The sequence below is a fragment of the Pavona decussata genome, unplaced genomic scaffold (genome assembly GCF_977016875.1).
Source record: "Pavona decussata unplaced genomic scaffold, jaPavDecu1.1 SCAFFOLD_705, whole genome shotgun sequence".
Lineage (NCBI taxonomy): Eukaryota > Metazoa > Cnidaria > Anthozoa > Scleractinia > Agariciidae > Pavona > Pavona decussata.
Genome location: NW_028145897.1, coordinates 46,401 through 66,586, shown reverse-complemented (window position 1 = coordinate 66,586; position 20,186 = coordinate 46,401). Strand labels below are relative to the sequence as shown.

The following is a 20,186-nucleotide window of genomic DNA, read 5'->3' as shown; positions in this document are numbered from 1 at the left end:
CATTCTTTATTAATAATGTTTACAGATAGGGAACAGTGGCAGCTACTGATGAAGTAGCATATTATAGCAGACAAAATCATCATTTTTACAGATTTTTTGTATTGCTTCCTCAATATTTGCGTAGCTGTTGTATTCTGTACAAACTTAAGCCATAATAGAATTTCTACTGCATAGTTTAAGTAATGTCTTTTCGCGCCGCTCATTGACAAACCCATTTCTTCCCGGGTTTTATATCTGTTTTACCAAAACTCATGACTACCTCTGTAAGGGGTCTATAGGGGTGATTTTCAGCGTTGGGGAAGGAAACCATGTGTTTGACAGCAGGCTTTAAGCCAGGCGGCCGTCCAGCCGTCCAAAGGACGGCCACTTCTCAGAAATGGGAGATTTTCGACGGCCTGTTTTGGGCGGCCATTTACGAACTTCTGTGCTTAATGTAACAAAACATTGTCTATAAATTAATAAAACTTACATTTCTTCTTGCTCTCAAGAGTTTTTTAGCGTTGCTATCGTATTTTTCTTCTATATTAACACTTTTTTAGCGAGTTTCCTTTCTGTTTTGATCAAATGAATCAAAGTTGAGCAAAGCGATTTCACAGGCAAAGCCGCTGTTCAGTGAGATTGGCTTACCAAGTCGTCCCCAGGCTACTTTGCTGGCAGCTATAAATAAATACACACGTTGGTGATTATATGAATCTTGTCTACGCCGGGACTCCAATTGAAGACGTCGACTACGAGGCAGCTAGAGTATTTTTCGACTGCCAACGGCGAAGAATATAAAATCCAAATAACGCACAATTTAGGCCCATAAACAGCTCGACAGGTTAGGCCTTATATTGGTTTATTAAACTGACTTACAGTTGTAATTGAGTAGATTTGTTTTCTTCGAGAAGGTCTTAGGCTTTGCGCTACCAATTGTCTGAATGTAAATAATGACTACACAACACATAACTTAAAGTTCTTTACTGAAAATAATAAAAGATATTGCATTTCTGAGATTGGGAGACTGGCACTTGTAGACCAGAATGCAGTTCGACCAACAAAGCCACGCATATCTGTTCTTTCGTGTAAATCATGGCTTGACAACTTCAAATTTCAATCACTCTTCATAACAACTGGAGTTCCTGTCCCAAATATAATTCAATGTTAAACGAGGTAAGTTGAGGAAAGGATAGCTTAGTAAAATTATCAAGGAAAAACAGCGGTTTAATAGGTAAATTGAAAGACGTTTACAGTTGTCGGAATCGTGGAAATCGCGTCTAAGAGGCTTCAATTTTTCAAAATTTTCTGGGAGCACATGCCACCAGACCCCCCTAGGAGCATGCCGCCTGCGGCGCCATGCTATGTGGGCCTTCAGCCAACATAAAATTTGGACTCCCACTTTCAAAGTCCTGGCTAAAAGCCTGTTTGACAGAATCAGATAATTCACCACTGCTCAAGTGCACCTGTATTGATTGAATCGAAACAGCAAACGTCCCCTGCAATACACTAAATATAGATATCAAACTATTGACCAGTGCAACGAATTAACGTACGTACAGGGTGCACGGAATGACCAAAGAAAGCGACTTGGATCTTACTTGCTACGCTGAAATGACAGTGGAGGAGCTTCGCTAAAATAGAACCTTTTGAAGTTGTAAACTGTTTGTGAGAGCATGAGCGTTGAGAAACGTAGGGTTGGAGTACTCAAGCAGACTAATTTCCAGCAAAAAGCAGCATTTTATACACATTTGAATAAAATTGTCATGTTACCTTCTGATTTGTTTTCCCTTGTCTTTGATTTCCACCTCCTCTTCTGCGTTTAATCCCTGATTCTCTCCAATTGAAGGACTCCTCAAACGCCGCCATTTTGAGTTTTTCAGTGCTTAGCCCAGTTCTACGCTGCCCACTGAGACCCCTAAGGAAGTCGTTGCCAGTTCATGGTAACAAGCTCGTAAGAAGATTGCACAGTTGGCATTTGTTTTGGTAGTTAGCCGTGCAACGAATTATTCAAATTAGGTTTTCTTTTTTTTCCCAACCGGGGCCTGGACAGTGTTTGGCAATTTCTATTGTATTTTTGCGGCTGTGATTGGATGGAATGATGGTATCTTGGCAATGGTCGAATCGACTTCCCACCCAGCGTTTTGTAGGGGTTTTAGTCTGCGACTAAGTCATTTTACATCGTAGAACTAGATTATTTTAGTAGTGAAAAATGCAAAATGGCGGCGGTTCAGGAGCTGCTGGATCAGAGAGAAACACGGAGACGAAGAGGTTGAGATCAAAGATACTGGACAACATATCAGACAATAAAATAATAATTTCATTCAAATGTCGAGAAAATGTTGCTTTTTTCTGGAAACTCGTCTGCTTGAGTACTCAAACCCAGTGTTTCCCATCGCTCATGGCGAAAGCAGCGTCTTAGACGTTAATATATTTTGTAAGGAGTTAAAAGTCATTCGTCAGCAGAGTGATTGATGGGATAAGGCACCATGGCAATATCAAGTTATATGTGGTGGCTCCTGTCCATAGCACGCTTCAATGTCGTACGTGGAAATATATTCAGAAGTAGTCCATTGTGGCAATGGACTTTGAAAATTTGCATTGAGCACTAAAAAGGATATTGGGAAAATGTTAACCCTAAATGGAAATTGCGTTGGTATCGGTGTACTTTTTCTTGATAAGGTCTACATCTGATTACTTGTAGGTCGCAATTGTTATCACTGACGGCAAGCAAACAACCGATCAAGGTTCTTTCACAGAACTTTCAGAGGCATCTCGCGGGCTCAAAAACAAGGGTGTGAAAGTGTTCTCTCTTGGCATTGGAAGGAATATCGATCGAACTCAGCTGAATGACATTGCTAGTGCAAATGATAACGTGTTCACTGCTGCTAGCTTTGCAGAACTTGCACCTGTAGCGGAGACTATTGTGCAGAGTTCTTGTCCTGGTAGGTTCATCAAACTGTCTATACTTACAATTTCGTCGATTTGTGATTTGAAATTAGAACGCTGGTATTTGTAACGAAAAAAAGGAGTATTTGTGACCACAGGCAGATATTTTTATCGCCAGCAAAGAAGACTTAATGACAAATTCATTCCTAACTGATAAGCGTAAGATATTCCTTATGTCTCTTAATATGCGCGTTTCATGTCCTTTTTTAGGATACGTTCCTCTCTTAAAATTCATGGTATAGTAATTAACTTGTAAATTGCTGTACAGTTATGTCTGATGATATCAACCGCGGGGAAGACTTTTGAGTGGGTTACATCTGAGGCAAATTTACAGCATACTGAATGTGATCATTGCTGTGTAGTCATACCTGCTTGTTGTTAATAGTACAACATATTTTTTTTAATAGCGCCAACAGCACCGCCAACGCCAACGCCAACGACGCCAGGTAACTAATGTTGATTCTTGTTGTATCAACAACTCTGTGATTTCATTTTATCCTTTACTTACATTGTTTTACTTTACATGTGTATGGTCAGGCTGTGGAGAAAAAGATAAAAACAAAAAGAAACAACAACAAAAAACAATACTCATGCATTGGAATCTCATTTACTATGTCCTTTTTTTTCCTTAGTGGAAGATGTATGCCCGATTCCTATGGACACAACTTTTGTTATTGACTCATCTGTCTGTGATGACCCTGACAACTGGAATCGTGTGCTGAAGTTTGTGAAAACGTTAGTCACCTTTTTCGACGTGTCAAAACCGGTAGGACGCATTGCCTTGATCCCATTCGGCACTGATGCTGAAGTGGTACTCAAGTTTAACACCTTAACTGGAAGCCTTCTGAATGGAGAAGAAGTCAATAGACGAGTTGATCTCCTACAATGCCAGGGTGGTTCAAGGCGAATCGACAAAGCATTAGATCTGGCAGACAAGGAAGTGTTGACTCCGGCCGGTGGAATGAGAGGTGTATCAAGGGTAAGGGTTTGTTTTAGTGAAAATTGTATTTAATTTCGAAACAGTTTTTTTAAGGGACCATACCTCACTTATTCAACCGGCTATGGGGTAGTCTTCCCATTGCCGATCGATGTGAAATTTTTTCCAATTAGTGGTTTCGGAGAGGATTTGGATTGAACCTTGTCAGGGCTCATATTTTGGCACAATCGATATTTGCATGACGGCGATAACACAAAAACTTAGTGAACTGTAATTTTGGGGAGATCCAGATTTCAATTAGAAAAGCCACCACTAAATTCTTAAACTATGGTATATGACAAATCAAACGGACAAGAACAAAAGATTCTGTACGTTTCATTTCAAATAAATCACTAAAACATTTCATAACTGAGTTTTTTGTGGTAATAGTGAACGAACCGTAACATTAATATTGTTTTGATGAACTGACCTGAAAATATTGTCAATCTGTGCCTTAAAGTCATTGTTTGAAGCCACCAAAGTTTTACTGATTTTCTCTGTTTCGATACCGAGAACGAATTTATTCTTTGCGATTGTTCGTAGTAACTTTTCTTGTAATATTTTTAATTGATGCCCTTTTTTTAATAAATCTCAGATACCGCTCGATAAATTGTTGTAAGATGATCATCACGCATTTTTGATGATGTCAACAACTTTAATTCAAGTTTCATTGAAGCTGATATTCGGGAATGACATCATTAAATTTTGCGATTAAGAGGACGCATAAAACAACGTTAATATTTTACGTTACAAACTCGCTCAGTATTGGTTATGGTAATATATTCATATCAGTGTGTATGATATTCCGCAGGGACTGGTATATTTTATTGCATTAAATACCGTGTTATTCTTTATTTGGGTGTCTATAAAAATCACAAAAGAATGTTGTACAAATTAATTTAAATGTACCAGCATACCATGTCAACATTGAATTTGTTGGAAAATTGTTAAACAAGCAATGTCAGAGATTAAACTCGTTCTCAAGCTCGCAACAGGGATAATCAGCAAGACTTTGGTGACATTAAACAATAACTTCAACATATTGGCAATATAATCAAGTCATCCTTCGAAGGAGTTTATTTTTCGTATTCTTTACGTTTACCATGCAAATTCTATGTTTTTAAACGCTTACGCGATTTTTTTAATTAAACATGAATTTTTTTTTCATTTCTGTTCATTCTGGAACGTACAAAATTCGCGATTTACTGATTTCGAAATTTTTGTTAATTATCGTAATGGTAATATTGATTATACCAAAATCCAGGAAAAATATCGATCCTGACAAACTTCAATCCAAAACCAATAACTTGTGTAAATTTTACATTGATCGGTATCGGAGAAGACTACCAAATAGCCGGTTGAAAAAGTGAGGTACGGTCCGTCAACAGCTGTATCGAAACAGCTGAAATAGTCAATCCGAAATTGTTCAGTTTGTTTGAATTGAGTTTTCTCTGACTTTTTTTGTAGCCTGTATTTATAATTACATCTGGAAAGCAAACAACAGACGAAGGACCATACACGTCTCTTAATGAGGTCTCTTCTCGCCTTCAGAGGAAAGGAGCAGCCGTGTTCGTGTTGGGTATAGGAAAAGAAGTTGATTCGTCAGAACTTAGCAAAATTGCTTCTGGGCCAGATAATGTATTTACGGTTGACTCATTTGAGGACTTGGACGGCAAAGCTAATTCAATAAAGAGAGGCATCTGTAAATTAGGTATTGTTTGTAATTGTTTATTACAGCATTCGAATGTATAATGATACTGGTAGCTGAGGAGAATGTTATATGAGCATAAAGATCATTGCTTGTTTTGGTGAAATTTGCTGGACTTTCCGTTCACTCCTGTGAGATGTAAATGTTGTGGATATTTTAGTTTTTATGGTTAAACAGGTGTAGTTTTCGTGTCACTCATTGTGGTATTTTTTCTTTCAGCACCACCGCCTCCCACACCAATCCCAACAGGTAAGAAAGCACCAGTTTGTTAAGTTAACCGAAGATTTGTTCTTCAATTACTGACCTATTTCACGTGATTTCACAATTTGTATTTGTGTGTTACTGTTTATGTTTTTTCGCAAAGTTGGGGAGAAATTTTCGCGGCATCTGTGAACAGAGAAAAACAAATAAAGAATGGGGGAAAAGTGAATATGATTTACAAACAAGGAAGATTAAATTGGAATTAAAAGCTGAGTAGCACTTGGTTAAACATATAAACATTAACACCAGATGAAATAAAAAGAAACAATTTTTTTGGGAGAGATCAAGACGTTTCCGGGTTTGCATTATGTCAGTAGATTTTTGTTGCCCTTTGTATTGTAACAGAAATCCACCGAAGAAGGCAAAGTCGAAAACTTTTGGAATTGTCTTCATAATGTGGAGGCGTCATGTAATCTTATTTTATTTGCCAAAAAGAGTCAGTGTCTGTGGTATACCAAATGGCTTGTCTTGTACATGTTCTTTTGTGGGTTAAAGCAATATTACAAAGGATAATTTAAGTGTTGTTGTGGTAACAGTGTATGAGTGAGAATCGGGTGGATGGCAATAAATGATAAAGGTTGCGCCGGAAAATGAATGCCAGGTGATATGTGCCGTTGGATTGTTGAAAGGTAAAACTGAGGCAGCAAATAAACTTCCAAACGTCAGAGAAATGATGTTGTACCTTGAGGTTGATTGGCATGGAATGCTTAGAAGCCTGATGTTGGTGCATTAAACTCAATTCATAAAAACCATAAGCTCTCAGCCAGCAATTCCCATAACCTATAAAACGCGTAAGCTCTCAGCAGCAGGTCCCACATCGTAAATGTGCAGAATTCAATTTATGGTGTATCTCATTCTTTCGTAAAGTGCTCTTAGTAGAATCCCTGAGTTGTATGACGTGGTTTAACGTTTACGGATGAAGTCTTCAAATGCGTCAATAGAAATGAAGCTCTACTTGAGCTGCTGTCCTCAGCTTATACCCTTGGGTATTTGAAATGGTTATCAGCATTCTTGCCAAGCACAGGCTTAGGTAAAATAGCCAAGGTATTTCCGTAGCTATTCCCGTTTTTTTGTGGTACGTTTTTGTTCACTACTCAATAGATCTTGACGGTATTTTTGTTAGTAGTTTTCATTTGAGTCATTATATGGAAGAGATGTAGCCAAAAGATAACCAAATTTGTCGTCGTATTACCTGACAAATGAACTGAGGCTGAGATCTGCAGACTTAGGACGGGAATGTCCTCATGGTGAGGATTGCCCACTGTGTTCAGGAAAAACTAGACAAATATGGGGCTTGCTGGCACTGTTAAGACAAAGGTCAACAATGGGAGATTATTTCAGCAACCCTGGTACTATGCCATCGGTGAAGAGCGGGTTAGTTTACATGGGTACTGTACGCTTACGCTTAAGATTAACGTCTCATTGAGTTGTCATGTTCGAAAGGAAATTTTCTACGACCTGTCCCTGCTCAAATATAGATGCATTGTCCCTGATTCGCAGAGCATTATTTATGACACAGACATAACTGCTAGCAGCCTCCTTTTCTAACCAGCTTATGGAAGGCCTTGCAGAGAGGTCAGCAGCTGACGTACTTTTACCAGCTCAGCGGGGACACTGGTTTGAGTTCTGCAGTGGAGATCCAGGCGTGTATGTTAGACCACACTGTCTGGAAGAATTTACGGAAGTAACTCAACTATCTATAGAACGAGTGTTTTGGTTTGCTGTGTTATGTGTTCTATCAGAAGTAGTGTTCTTCATGCTGCAGCAGATAAGGAAGCTTTGCTATTTCCTTCAACATATTTCTCCCACAGAATTTGTGTGCAAGGCCGTGGCAGATGTGGCATTTATTGTGGATTCATCTGGAAGCATCGGCAGAAGGAACTGGATAAAGATGCTACAGTTCCTGAAAGACATGGTTAAAGCCTTCAATGTCGGTCCAGACAAGACCCACGTTGCTGTTTTGGCCTATAGTACCGGCGCTAACGTGGAGTTTAGATTTAACAGGCTCACTGGCGCTGCCGTAACAGAGGAAGGATACTATGGTCTTATAGATAGGATTAGGTTCCAGAGAGGTTACACGTTTATTGATAAAGCTTTGCTGCTTGCTGACAGAGAGATATTTACCACAGAAGCTGGAATGAGACCAGAACTGGCACAGGTATGAAAAACATTCTACATACATTTCATCGTTTCCCTTAATTTGATGACTTTTTAAACGTATAATCTCTACGTTTTCGCCATGAATTTCATGGTATTTTATAGTATGTGCCCTTGCCGGAAAAGGTTGGTTGTATCTATTTTGATGAGTGAAAATTAAACCTTTTATGTTATTTTATTGTTATTGATTATTTATTTACTTATTTATTTATTTATTTATTTATTTCTTTATTTATTTATTTATTTATTTATTTATTTATTTATTTATTTATTTATTTATTTTGTACTGAGCATCGTTGGAAAAGTCCATATGCCGAGGTTCAAAGCTGTTTAGGAATTCTTGTCATCTTGAAGTTTTTTTAGATCGCCACGGCACACTTTATGTGCAAAGCTGTTTAGGTTACGTTTGTTTGGTAGGGACTTCCTTTGTGTGGTAGAGACCCTAAATGGGTTACATCTGATTGTTTTTGTAGGTTGCAATCGTTATTACTGACGGCAAGCAAACAACAGATCGTGGTCCATACACAGAACTTTCAGAAGCATCCCGTGGGCTCAAGAACAAGGATGTGATTGTGTTCTCTCTCGGCATTGGAAGGAATGTCGATCGAACTCAGCTGAATGACATTGCCAGTTCAAATAACAACGTGTTTACTGCTGCTAGTTTTGCAGAACTTGCGCCCGTAGCGAAAACTATTGTACAGAGTTCTTGTCCCGGTAGGATCGGTTTGAAGTTATCTTAACTGTTTAAAATCTCTATGCTAATCTCACCTATTCTTTGTTAGGTAGAGCGATAACTTTGAGATGTTGCGCTACTGAGCAGCATGTATTTTTAGAACTAAACCTCGTCTATTTATGAAGATTTTAAGCGGGGCAAATTTAACGACTTGGAGGGAAATCATTTGACAATAAAAATCTGCGATAAAATATTGTAAAACATAGTTCGACGTTTCCAGAACGTCATTATCAAGTGAAAGTAAAATGATTGGAGGAAAATGCCAGTTTTAAAGACCTTGGTTAGCATTGAACCAGGAATAACAGTATACATTGGTGTAACATTTGTGGCGTTAATGTTAATGATCCAGAGAGAACTTTCAGATGTCCTGAAACAGTGATTTTTATACTCTTCGCTACTTTTCCTACCATCGCACTAATTCGCACTCTGGGAAAATGTTGTCCGGTTGGTTTGAGTTGTTTTGTAACAGCTTCGCCGTTCTCATTAACTGCCTTTTATAACATATGTAATCATCACTTCATTTCTAAGCTTGGTTTGTTATTTTCTGTTTTGTTTCCGTAACACTTGCACGTGGTTTCTTGGGGAAATCTGTCCCTTCAATTTCTCTATTTGATCGGGATATTTTTTTTTTCAGTTCCAACAACCCTAGCCCCAACAACAACACCAGTGCCAACAACGCCAGGTAACTAATGTTTGCGTTTTTGTGAAGCTTTCATTTGGAGTATCGGTATCCTGTTTCGAGGAATTGGAGCTTGAATTTCGAATCGCGTTGAGTATATAAAGCCAGGCTTGAAACAAAGTAGTCTATGAAATTCATGTTGTTTTCGTGTATCTAATATGTATCTTTTTCGACATTTTTTCTTTACCAAACAAAAGAAGTATGCCCGATCCCTATGGACACAACCTTCATAATCGACTCATCTCTCTGTGATGATCCCAACAACTGGAATCGTGTGCTGAAGTTTGTTCAAACTTTGGTCACGTATTTCGATGTGTCACCATCTGTTGGACGCATTGCCTTAGTCCCATTCGGCACTGATGCCAACGTGGTGCTCAATTTCAACACATTAACTGGAAACCTTTTGAATGGGGACGAAGTGAACAGACGAGTTGGTCTCCTACAATGCCAGGGTGGTTCAAGGAGAATTGACAAAGCATTAGATCAGACAGACAAGGAAGTGTTGACTAGGGCTGGTGGAATGCGAGGTGTATCAAGGGTAAGGGAATTCTGGTTGAATATCTATATTTAGTATAATTACTCAGGTTATTATAGAGATTCTGTTGATCTGATTGGTCGAGGATTGCGTCATATCCTGCTATAATCACCTCGCGCAAGGTAATTATAGCGGGAGCACTAATTTTCAAAATGGCCGCTTAGCGATTTGTTGATGTTTTCGAGGAAGAGGTAAATACGATAAAAGAAGAATTCCGAAAGGCACTGAAGATGCACCTAAGTCCGAGGTGACACTTTTCGAAGGCAAGGTCTGAAAATTTTGCTAATTGTAATAAAAAAACCCTTGTAAATTGCATGTTGTCGATTTCGACGGCTTAAAATGAAGACAACAAATTTAGTTAAGTTCGTGCAAGATTTTCTTTATCTAACAGAATGGTTTCACAAACAAAATGAATTAAAGACAGAATTTGAAAGCAAGGAAGTAAACAAGATGTATAAATGTCTCTGTAAGTTTGACGTTTCAGTGAGGAGAAAAGAAGCCATTTTCTATATCATCTGAAAACTAGTTTGTGGTTGTTTAGAGCGGTGCTCGACCACCATCTAATGTGACCGCCCCACAACAAAAAAACCGTGTATTTGTTTAGTGAAGCCAATAAAGGACTTAATTCCTACCTGGAGCAGCTTATCTCGGAGGGCAATTTATAAACGTCCGTTTACCGCCGAAGCCATCATGTCAACAATTAAGAAATTGTGTGATAAAGTGCTATCGCTAACATTTGTGATCCCGGTCGAATTTTACACCAAACAGCCTGGTTCATCTCCATCTATTTTGGTAAAGGGGTCGGAGACCCAACATTCATTCACATATAAAGTCAATGAAGCGACAGTGAAAGAATACTTCTTAAGGCATGTGCAGTATATCGATTGAACATGTGATCAGCAGACTGCGCGTCTCTGTTCATTGACGCGTGACAATTTGAAACAAACAAAAAAAGTCGACATTTTTCGGACGATTCTTGTTTTCTCTGATTATCACACGAGCAATTATTCGCCTCGAGCTCAGTAAATATTGGTGAATATTTACTTTGCCTTTGGCGAATAAATGTTAAATATTTTTCGAAACATGATTCTCAGTCAGTCAGTCGTTAGCAGAATGTCATGTGTTTGGTGAAAGCTAATGAAATGAATTATTTTTTGTCATGAAAAGCAAAGTAATTTACTGGGTCTGCTTATCGTTAAAGGCCCTCCCTCACCCAAAAGGTCTTGCGCACTTATATTATTCTCTTACAAACCCTTCAATTTTTCAGTCTCGTGATTTGACTGGTTAACCCTATAAGCCGAAACAGTGACCAGCATCAAACATCTCTTTACAATGCTTATTCAACCCCTGAGGTCATTAGAATTAAGGATATGATCACCCAAGGTGAATTTTCTTAATATTTTATTAACTTCTCCCCAGTACTTTTATAAGAAAAGTATGGGGACATGGGGACAAGATAGGAGAATTTGTTCTTTGATATTGGGGGTTAAAGGGTTAAACAGAATAGTTCCACTACGGGAAATAAATCTATCCGAAGCGATGGATTGTCTGTAGTTCTTTGTGTAAAAGCCTTAGAAGAAGAAAGTCGATGGTTCGCATTTCTGACCGCCACTTAGCGATGCGGCGGAGCCTCTCGAGAGCAATCGATCAGTTAAAGATCTCGACATCAGCATAGGTTTAGTCCTTGAATTTTAATCTTATTACTCTATAAAATAAATAGTAATCTCTCTTTCCTGGTCATTATAGAAGTTGGCAAGAAGAGAAATTGTACCGGGTGTTAGCTCATTATCCTTTTCCCAATTGTTTCAGATCAGGTCCATTCGCCTGTTTCTTTGCTCTAAAATACAAGCTAGGCGCTGAGAAGGATATCTTCCTTCGGATAACTGTACAACATTGTCAACTTCGAGATGTCACGTAAGAGCGACCGACGAAGTAATGAAGAGGAAAAAAATCACATTTTGCCAGTACAGTTTCAAAATAATTCAAGGGAACAATAACGTGAAAAGGAAGAATAAAATTCTTTCAAGCGAATGAAATTGTCATCCTCACCAGTCCTCAAGACGGCTCGAGGCCAAATGAGTTTTAAACGATAACCCGATCGGAGACAATTTCGTGCTTACAGGATCTTGAAAACAACTCTTGTGGTGTGCAAAGCCTTCTAAGTGAGGGAGGGCAATAGCTTTTCTGAATAAAGTTTTGATGAATATGGTTCTACTAAAATGGCTCAATTTTGATTTATTCTCATTTTGTCTCATTTTTTAGCCGGTGTTGGTAATTACAACAGGAACGCAAACAACAGACCAGGGAGCCTACACGCCCCTTGATAAGGCGTCCACTCGCCTCCAGAGTAAAGGATCAGCCGTGTTCGTGTTGGGTATAGGAAATGACGTTGACCCTTCAGAACTGAACCAAATTGCTGCTGGACCTAAAAATGTGTTTACAGTGGACTCGTTTGAGGACTTGGAAGAAAAAGCAAATGAAATCAAGAAAGGCATCTGTGTACTAGGTAATTGCATTTTATGCTTTGTTGTCTATTGTTATGATGCACTAGGTTTCGGACAACGGTGTCAATTTTCCTTGGTGCTTGTTTCATCTTTGTGAGCCCGTTGAAGCTGAAGAGTTTTAAGTGGACTCGAACGGCTTTAGTTAAGAAATACAAATTTAGTGGGCTCTGGTTTAGCCAAAAATACAGTCATCACGAAGTTCTAAGAACGCCTCACAGGACTAGCCGAAAAAACATTTTGCACAGCAATGAACAGACAGCGAACCCCAGCCCTGAAACAATAGAGCTACATTGTATACAGATCCAACAAAATTAGTGGTTCTAAAGAACTGCGTGCTATCCAAAAATACACTTCAAAAATTAAAAAAGGGACAATTCAATGCGTAATTTTGAAGCGTGGTTTATATCCTAAAGGGGCAAGATTTTTTAGCTAGTATGACGGCTTTACCGAGACGCCAATTTAAAGACAAGCTAATTATGCTTACAAAATAGAGAAGTGATACTTCCTGCATTTCTTGTCATGTTTTACAATACTGCTACTTTTAAGCAAAAGTCTTTGTTAATAGAAGAATCTCATGAATTTCACTTCCTCCAATTCTCTTTTTGCCTTAACGGCTATTTTTCTAGTAACGGTCTGCTAATGGGCAATTCTCAACAATATTTCAAAACAGTAGGCAGGGATAAGTGGAATTTAAATGTTGATGTATTACTGTAGTGTGGGAATTTGTAGATCATCAAAATGTTTCTTAAAAGTTTGTCCAAGACCGTGACTGTAATATGCAGTTTAACGTTTTAGCTGAAAGGAGAGTGAAGTATAAGTATAAGTTTAACTTTATTTTACGTCGAAACGTGGGGAGCTGTTGCCCAGTCTCCTGAGCCAGGGGCTCATGTTAAAAACGCTCGACTAAAGAAAGAAGTGCAACGCCATCAAAATATTTCACCAACGAATCTTGGTCTTGTACCTTTTTCACAGATGTCGATGAATGTGCGAACCCTGAAACAAACGAGTGTGACACCAATGCTGAATGTAGCAACACTGAAGGATTCTATTTATGCAGCTGCGTTAGCGGATACCAGGGTGATGGCAGAACGTGTGAAGGCAAGTCTTCTATACACTTAATCTGCACTTATGAAACCCTATTGTTAAGTTTTCGTCCAACTTAAGCTATTGAAAATGTTGTATTCAATACAAAACCATTCGTGATGAAATTCATGGCTATTATGGGGAGAAATTCGCTAAAGAAAGATTCTATAAGGGCATTTGACTGATAACCAACTCAAGTGGCATGTCATTAGGATGGCTGTTAATGAAGGTACTCGCTCAAACGAGTTGATACTCAAATGTTTCCTTTAAGTTAAGGTGGCTTTCCCATTTTAAAGGGCAGCTTTTATAAATTCCCCAACATGTCCTGGAATAGCGATTTTTTTTTTTTGAAGAGATGTCACTTATCCTTGGTTGTCCTACTTACCTTACTTACAGATATCGATGAATGTGCCAGCCCTGAAACAAACGAGTGTCATGACAATGCTGAGTGTAGCAACACTGAAGGATCGTATACCTGTAGCTGTCGTGTGGGGTATACGGGAGATGGTAAAAACTGTGCAGGTAATTAAATAATTTGCACGAGCATTTCATCCAAATTGATTTGTTACGGGAATTGTTAATTGGCCGTCACGCGCGTTCCATCAAAAAATGTCTTCCCTCGTGTCAGTCACCCACCCCAGACCTCTGGGTATCGCCCGATCAAAACCTTTAAGGCAGACATTTTCGAGCAGGAGAGATGCGTCAAATCTGAAATCATACATTAATTCTATTTTTTTATAGACACAGAAGTTAAATCCTTTTTTGACTGTTTTATAAACACAGATGTTGATGAGTGTGAGAATGATGTGTGCGACGCCAACGCCAAATGTACCAACACTGAAGGATCCTATGTTTGCGGCTGTAACGTAGGATATACAGGAGATGGCAAGACATGTACAGGTATATTACCCTTTAACGTTGAACAACTTTGCTGACAGAACCTGGCTGCTTTTAAAGACTTTTCAAAATTTTTTAAAATTGCTGTTGTTTGTGTGTAGTTGTCCCTAATATGTGGTCGTCCTACTAACCTTTCTTACAGACATTGATGAATGCGCCACCCCTGACACAAACGAGTGTGACACCAATGCTGAGTGTAGCAACACTGAAGGATCGTATACTTGTAGCTGTCGTGTTGGGTATACGGGAGATGGCAAAAACTGTGCAGGTAATGAAATATATATATTTATAATCCATCAAATATTTTCGCTCTCGCGCGATTGGTCTAAACGTCTTACGTGACCGAATACACCCCAGCTAAAACTGGGGAATATCCGATGATATTCCCCACGTGATATTCCCCAATTTCAAAAACTTTAAGGCGCGTCTTGTTTACAATTAAAATTAATGTCAAGATGGAGGAACGGTTTGCTTTTGTGATAGAAAGAGAGATAAACCCGCTGGTCGATAAAGCAGTATCAGAAAACAACATACGCTCTAAACGTTTTTGACGGTAAACTGTTCTTAAACGAAATGTCTAAATACTCAAGCTCGTTGCTACATGTTGCGAAAAATATTTGAAGGATAATAACCACAATAGCCTCCATTTGGCTTCAAAAATATGCTCAGCTATTTGTCCTTGGACATTATGTGCTCCTCGAAGCTCACAGTTTTCCTCGAGCTTCGCTCTGAGAAAACTGTTCGCTGAACAGATAATGTTCGCGGACAAATATCTGAGCATATTTTCGCGCCAAATGGAGGCTATTGTTTATACATATATTTTTTTCTGAATTCTTATTGTTACTGGACGTTTCAGATTTAGCTGGCCTCTTTGGCGATCCTCCAGGATCTCGTCGAATTTTGATTTTTCAGCGAAGTTTTTATCGCACAACAAAGGAATTACGGCTGGGTAGCTCGGCATCAGATCTGAGCTGATTATTTGGTGTACACCTTGGGCAATAACCTTATTATTTCTATCTATACCAGCAATTGATAAAAGCTTGTTATTTTTTGTAAGGCTAGCAAATTGTAAAGTTTCAACTCTTGAAATTTATTTATTAATAAAAAACAGACGTTGATGAGTGTGAAAATGATGTGTGCGACTCCAACGCCCTATGTACCAACACTGAAGGATCCTATGGTTGCGCCTGTAAAGTTGGATATACAGGAGATGGCAAGACGTGTACAGGTATGAATGCTCTTTGGTGTGTAGCAATGTTTAGTATCGTATCTGTAACTTCTTTTAAGGAGGGTAAGTGTTGGTTGGCGTTATAAGACAAGGGAAAGAGGTGGGTGGGAGTGAAAATAGCTCCTCGAAATGCACGAAATGTGGTGTTTGGGGTAGAGGTCGTGGGTCCTAAGAGTGTCTTCCCTACATCTGCTACCACTGTTAGTCTGGTGTGTCTTTGTGTGTGTCTCTGAGATCCTTTTTATATCTGTTTATGGTAAATCCAGATGTTGACGAGTGTGAGAATGATGTGTGCGACTCCGACGCCCTGTGTACCAACACTGAAGGATCCTATGTTTGCGGCTGTAGTGTAGGATATACAGGAGATGGAAAGACGTGTACAGGTAAAAATGTTGTTTCTATAGTAACTTACATAATGACGAAGCTTGCTGAAGACTTTGAAGCAATGGCAGAGAGATGTTGTGAATTCAACCTGCGGGAATTTCAAGACCTTAGTTGACAACAGAACACAAAGAAAAACAGGAACACCTGGTTTACTCTGTGCACAATTTGTTTGAGAAACTATAAGAACGTTTTTTTGTTGTTGTTTTGTTTTTCTTCTTGATTGTTTGTTTGTTTTAAGAAATGAAAGTGATCACAGAAACCTGCTAAGTAAAAGTCAATCACTTAAGCATTTTGGCTGAGAGGTCAAGATTAGCTGTAAATGATTTTATTGAAGAATGGAAATTGGACTGATCAAACTTTTATATGAACTTTCTATCAGTTAAAAGAATTCGAAGAAAACTATTATTTCAAGTTTGGTTTTGAACACACAATGTAGATTTTTGCGTTTGCGTGTGAATAAATAGGCAGACCACATTATGTTCTACAAATCTCAGTCTCGTAGTATAAACAGATAGCAGAGTTGAAAAGGCAGTGTGGCTACCGTTAGCCCTTCGCCAGAGCGAATCAATTTGCTCTGACGACGGCCTAACGCCCGAAACATCAGCACTCAAATCCCTTTACGGTGGCCAAATTGCCTTATCAACACTGTTGATAATTAACAATTGTTCACCAAAGTGGAGGTGAATAGTGATGGATTAGCGGCGAGGTAAATATCCACCACTTTCACCGACTCTAAGGTGAATAATTGTTGTAGTATATCCCACACAAGCTCAATAAGAAGTGGACCAAAAATTACTTTATTTCTGACAATATACCGACAAATGGTGGGAAATTTTAAAGTCTCGCGCGCCGCGCGGTAAGCGATTTCTTATTGTAGAAAGATCCGTCTCGCTTTCTTGCGGACAAATAAAACCTCTGGAAGCACTTGTTTAGTTGCTACGTGTCTTTTCTTCGATTGTTGTGTGAAATTTGACCGGTTTTTGAAACCATGATGCAAAACATTAGGTGTTTCATTGTTTACATTGTAATTATAGTGCTCGACTGTTTTCGTAAACAATGTATTGTATTTTTATTTTTTGCCTTAGAATATGAGGTTTGAAAGATTAAACAACTTACCATGTAATGCCTTCAAACCAAACTTTGTTGCCATTTTTGTATTCTTTGTAATAGCCGTCTCTTTTATCAAAATGTTTTCCTCTTAAGTGACCGTGGCGAAATGGGAAGCCATGTTGTTTCTCTTCGGCTGCTCGGAGGTGCATTGTACTTGGCTAATCACCTCCGAGCTAGCCAATCAGCGCGTGCGAAAGCACTATTCACTTGTGTGGTATATACTAAAACCAAACATTGTTTTTGTTAAACTCAGATGTTGATGAGTGCAAGAATGATGTGTGCGACTCCGACGCCAAGTGTACCAACACTGAAGGATCCTATGTTTGCGGCTGTGGTGTAGGATATACAGGAGATGGAAAGACGTGTACAGGTATGAATACTCTTTTATATTAAACATTATTTGTGATGGATCCTTGGCTGAATTTGTTTGTTTTTTGTTTCTTCACTTTAATCCACCACTTATTCTTCCTTACAGACATCGATGAATGTGCCAGCCCTGAAACAAACGAGTGTGACACCAACGCTGAGTGTAGCAACGCTGAAGGATCGTATACTTGTAGCTGTCGTGTAGGGTATACGGGAGATGGCAAAAACTGTGCAGGTAATTGAATAAATTTTTGATGCATTTCATCGAAGTTTGATGAGTTACAGGGATGGAAAAGGAACGAAGTTATAGCTGTATAGAGAGCCAGCAATTTTTGGACACCTTGTGTGGTTTACGCAGTGTAATATTTCGCGTAACACTGACTTACAAGAGAACAGAACCCAATTGATTTTTTACTGCTATTAGTTTGGTGTTTTTAATGTGTTGTGTTGTTTAATGTGTTGGTAATCTAATTTAAAGTTGATAAAATATCTTTTGTGTTTCGATCATTCGATTGGCAGATTCAGAATATGGTTGCTTTATTTTGTGCTTGTAGTATATATATCTCATTCCACTGTAATCCAACACCGTTATCCTTATTTTACAGATATCGATGAATGTGCCAGCCCTGAAACAAACGAGTGTGACACCAACGCTGAGTGTAGCAACACTGAAGGATCGTATACCTGTAGCTGTCGTGTAGGATATACAGGAGATGGTAAAAACTGTGCAGGTAATTGACTAAATTTCGTAAGCATTTCATCGAAATTTGATATTTGATTGGACTATTTATCGAAAGGCAACGAAATTATGGCTGTGCAGAGAGGCAGCAATTTTGAGCGGGAGGCTACGTGCAGATGAGACCTGGTTTTGATTCTTTTTTTTTTGTTAACGCAGATGTTGATGAATGTGAGAATGATGTGTGCGACTCCAATGCCCTGTGTACCAACACTGAAGGATCCTATGTTTGCGCCTGTAACGTGGGATATACAGGAGATGGAAAGGCTTGTACAGGTAAAATACTACTTAATGGTAAACACTGTTTATTGTTCGCTTTTACGTGTCTCTAGTCTGTAGTTATATAGTAAAGAAATCTCATTCCACTTTAGTCAATCACTTGTCCTTTCTTGTAGATATCGATGAATGTGCCAACCCCGAAACAAACAAATGTGACACCAACGCTGAGTGTAGCAACACTGAAGGATCGTATACCTGTAGCTGTCGTGTAGGGTATACCGGAGATGGAAAAAGCTGTGCAGGTAATTAAAATTAAATTTAAAGCAGACGAATGAGTTTTTATATGGTATTTTAAAACTGAATTGAGACCTATCAAGAGTTTGTGGCACAGGCATGATGTAATAAAGAAAGCCCTTGTCGCTTTACCCTTAGCTTATTATTGTTACAGCAATTAGGACTCTTCCGGAAAACCAGTCAAGCAATAAATGCCTTGTGTTGATTTTTGTACAAGTAGTCAAGAACACGATAAAATCCGATGGCACATTTGGTTCAAAAGTAATTAAAAGTTCACAAAACGTGAATACCCACCGGGACCAACACAAGCTTTAAGACCAACATAAAATAAGTATCATTGAATCCTGTCAAACTTGGTATACGCTACAGAGATTCCACCGCATTTTATTCTTTTGAGTCCAAGAATATAGCTGATGAAGTCCTTACAGTTGAATACGCTTTCAACCCAAAAATAAACTCATTGATGCTTACTATACTGCTGCTGAGCAAGAGTTTGAATCCTTTTTTGACTGTTTGTTAAACGCAGATGTTGATGAGTGTGAGAATGATGTGTGCGACTCCAACGCCCTGTGTACCAACACTGACGGATCCTATATTTGCGGCTGTAGTGTAGGATATACAGGAGATGGAAAGACATGTACAGGTATGAATAGCCTATCACGTTGAACACTGCTTAGTGACGGATACGCTCAGGGGGGAAGGGGGGGGTATAGGCAAAAAATTCTTGTGGACATCTCAGCCAACTGGTGAATGAAAACGATGTTTACTTATTGTCGTGCGAAATTGAGTGGAATATCACCTGATTCTTAGCCGACGAGGATGAAGGGATATTCCTTGAGATTTAAGAGGGACTCTCTCTAAGATCATCATGTTCAGTTTTCATCTAGAATAGATTTGGTTGATAATACTTCCTTCTCAAACTTATTAATAATTCAAAAGCCAAAGACAAAGGAAATCATGCACCGTGACGTTTTTGGATATCCGATGAAAAAATCCTCGTTTTTGCATCCTTAATTTCCCTTTAAAATCAGTTTGTTTGAGAAGTTATATCAAACACTCGTCACTGTGATTCATCGCAATGTAAAAAACCTCGAAGTTCTTCAAGAATACTCCGCTAAGCGTCGCATTTTCAACTCTCTTCTCGGTGTTTGATATGTGATGAAACACTGTGTCTCGTGTTTGATATATTACATCAACTTCTCTTAGCAAGTTGGTAAAAACAGTGAAAGAAGAACAGCGAAATTTAACTCTTTTAAAATTTTCTGATTCAAACTTTTCGCACCTTTCGCACTTTTTGCGAGCTCGTGAATTTTGCAACACTTGCAGCTGTTAGTTGTGGAGAGTACAGACGATTCATAATCTCGTTATTCGCTAGTTATAAACGATTACCC

At 38.7% G+C, this 20,186-nt stretch overlaps 1 protein-coding gene across 1 annotated transcript in view; it reads left to right on the top strand.

Annotated features, from left to right (window-relative positions):
* The window catches only part of LOC146448984 (uncharacterized), a gene marked incomplete at its 3' end in the record, with an annotated part of 85,567 nt that overhangs the window by 19,114 nt on the left and 46,267 nt on the right, over window positions 1-20,186 (top strand). Inside the window, exons 25-46 of the mRNA XM_085102062.1 lie at window positions 2,681-2,921; window positions 3,333-3,371; window positions 3,558-3,904; window positions 5,369-5,612; window positions 5,829-5,858; window positions 7,682-8,028; window positions 8,501-8,741; window positions 9,395-9,442; window positions 9,634-9,977; window positions 12,237-12,480; window positions 13,451-13,576; window positions 13,958-14,083; window positions 14,345-14,461; window positions 14,601-14,726; window positions 15,570-15,686; window positions 15,953-16,069; window positions 17,434-17,550; window positions 17,656-17,781; window positions 18,152-18,277; window positions 18,442-18,558; window positions 18,678-18,803; window positions 19,322-19,438. Of these exons, the coding sequence (XP_084958188.1) occupies window positions 2,681-2,921; window positions 3,333-3,371; window positions 3,558-3,904; window positions 5,369-5,612; window positions 5,829-5,858; window positions 7,682-8,028; window positions 8,501-8,741; window positions 9,395-9,442; window positions 9,634-9,977; window positions 12,237-12,480; window positions 13,451-13,576; window positions 13,958-14,083; window positions 14,345-14,461; window positions 14,601-14,726; window positions 15,570-15,686; window positions 15,953-16,069; window positions 17,434-17,550; window positions 17,656-17,781; window positions 18,152-18,277; window positions 18,442-18,558; window positions 18,678-18,803; window positions 19,322-19,438 (3,583 nt within the window). The remainder of the gene's footprint in view (window positions 1-2,680; window positions 2,922-3,332; window positions 3,372-3,557; window positions 3,905-5,368; window positions 5,613-5,828; window positions 5,859-7,681; window positions 8,029-8,500; window positions 8,742-9,394; window positions 9,443-9,633; window positions 9,978-12,236; window positions 12,481-13,450; window positions 13,577-13,957; window positions 14,084-14,344; window positions 14,462-14,600; window positions 14,727-15,569; window positions 15,687-15,952; window positions 16,070-17,433; window positions 17,551-17,655; window positions 17,782-18,151; window positions 18,278-18,441; window positions 18,559-18,677; window positions 18,804-19,321; window positions 19,439-20,186) is intronic.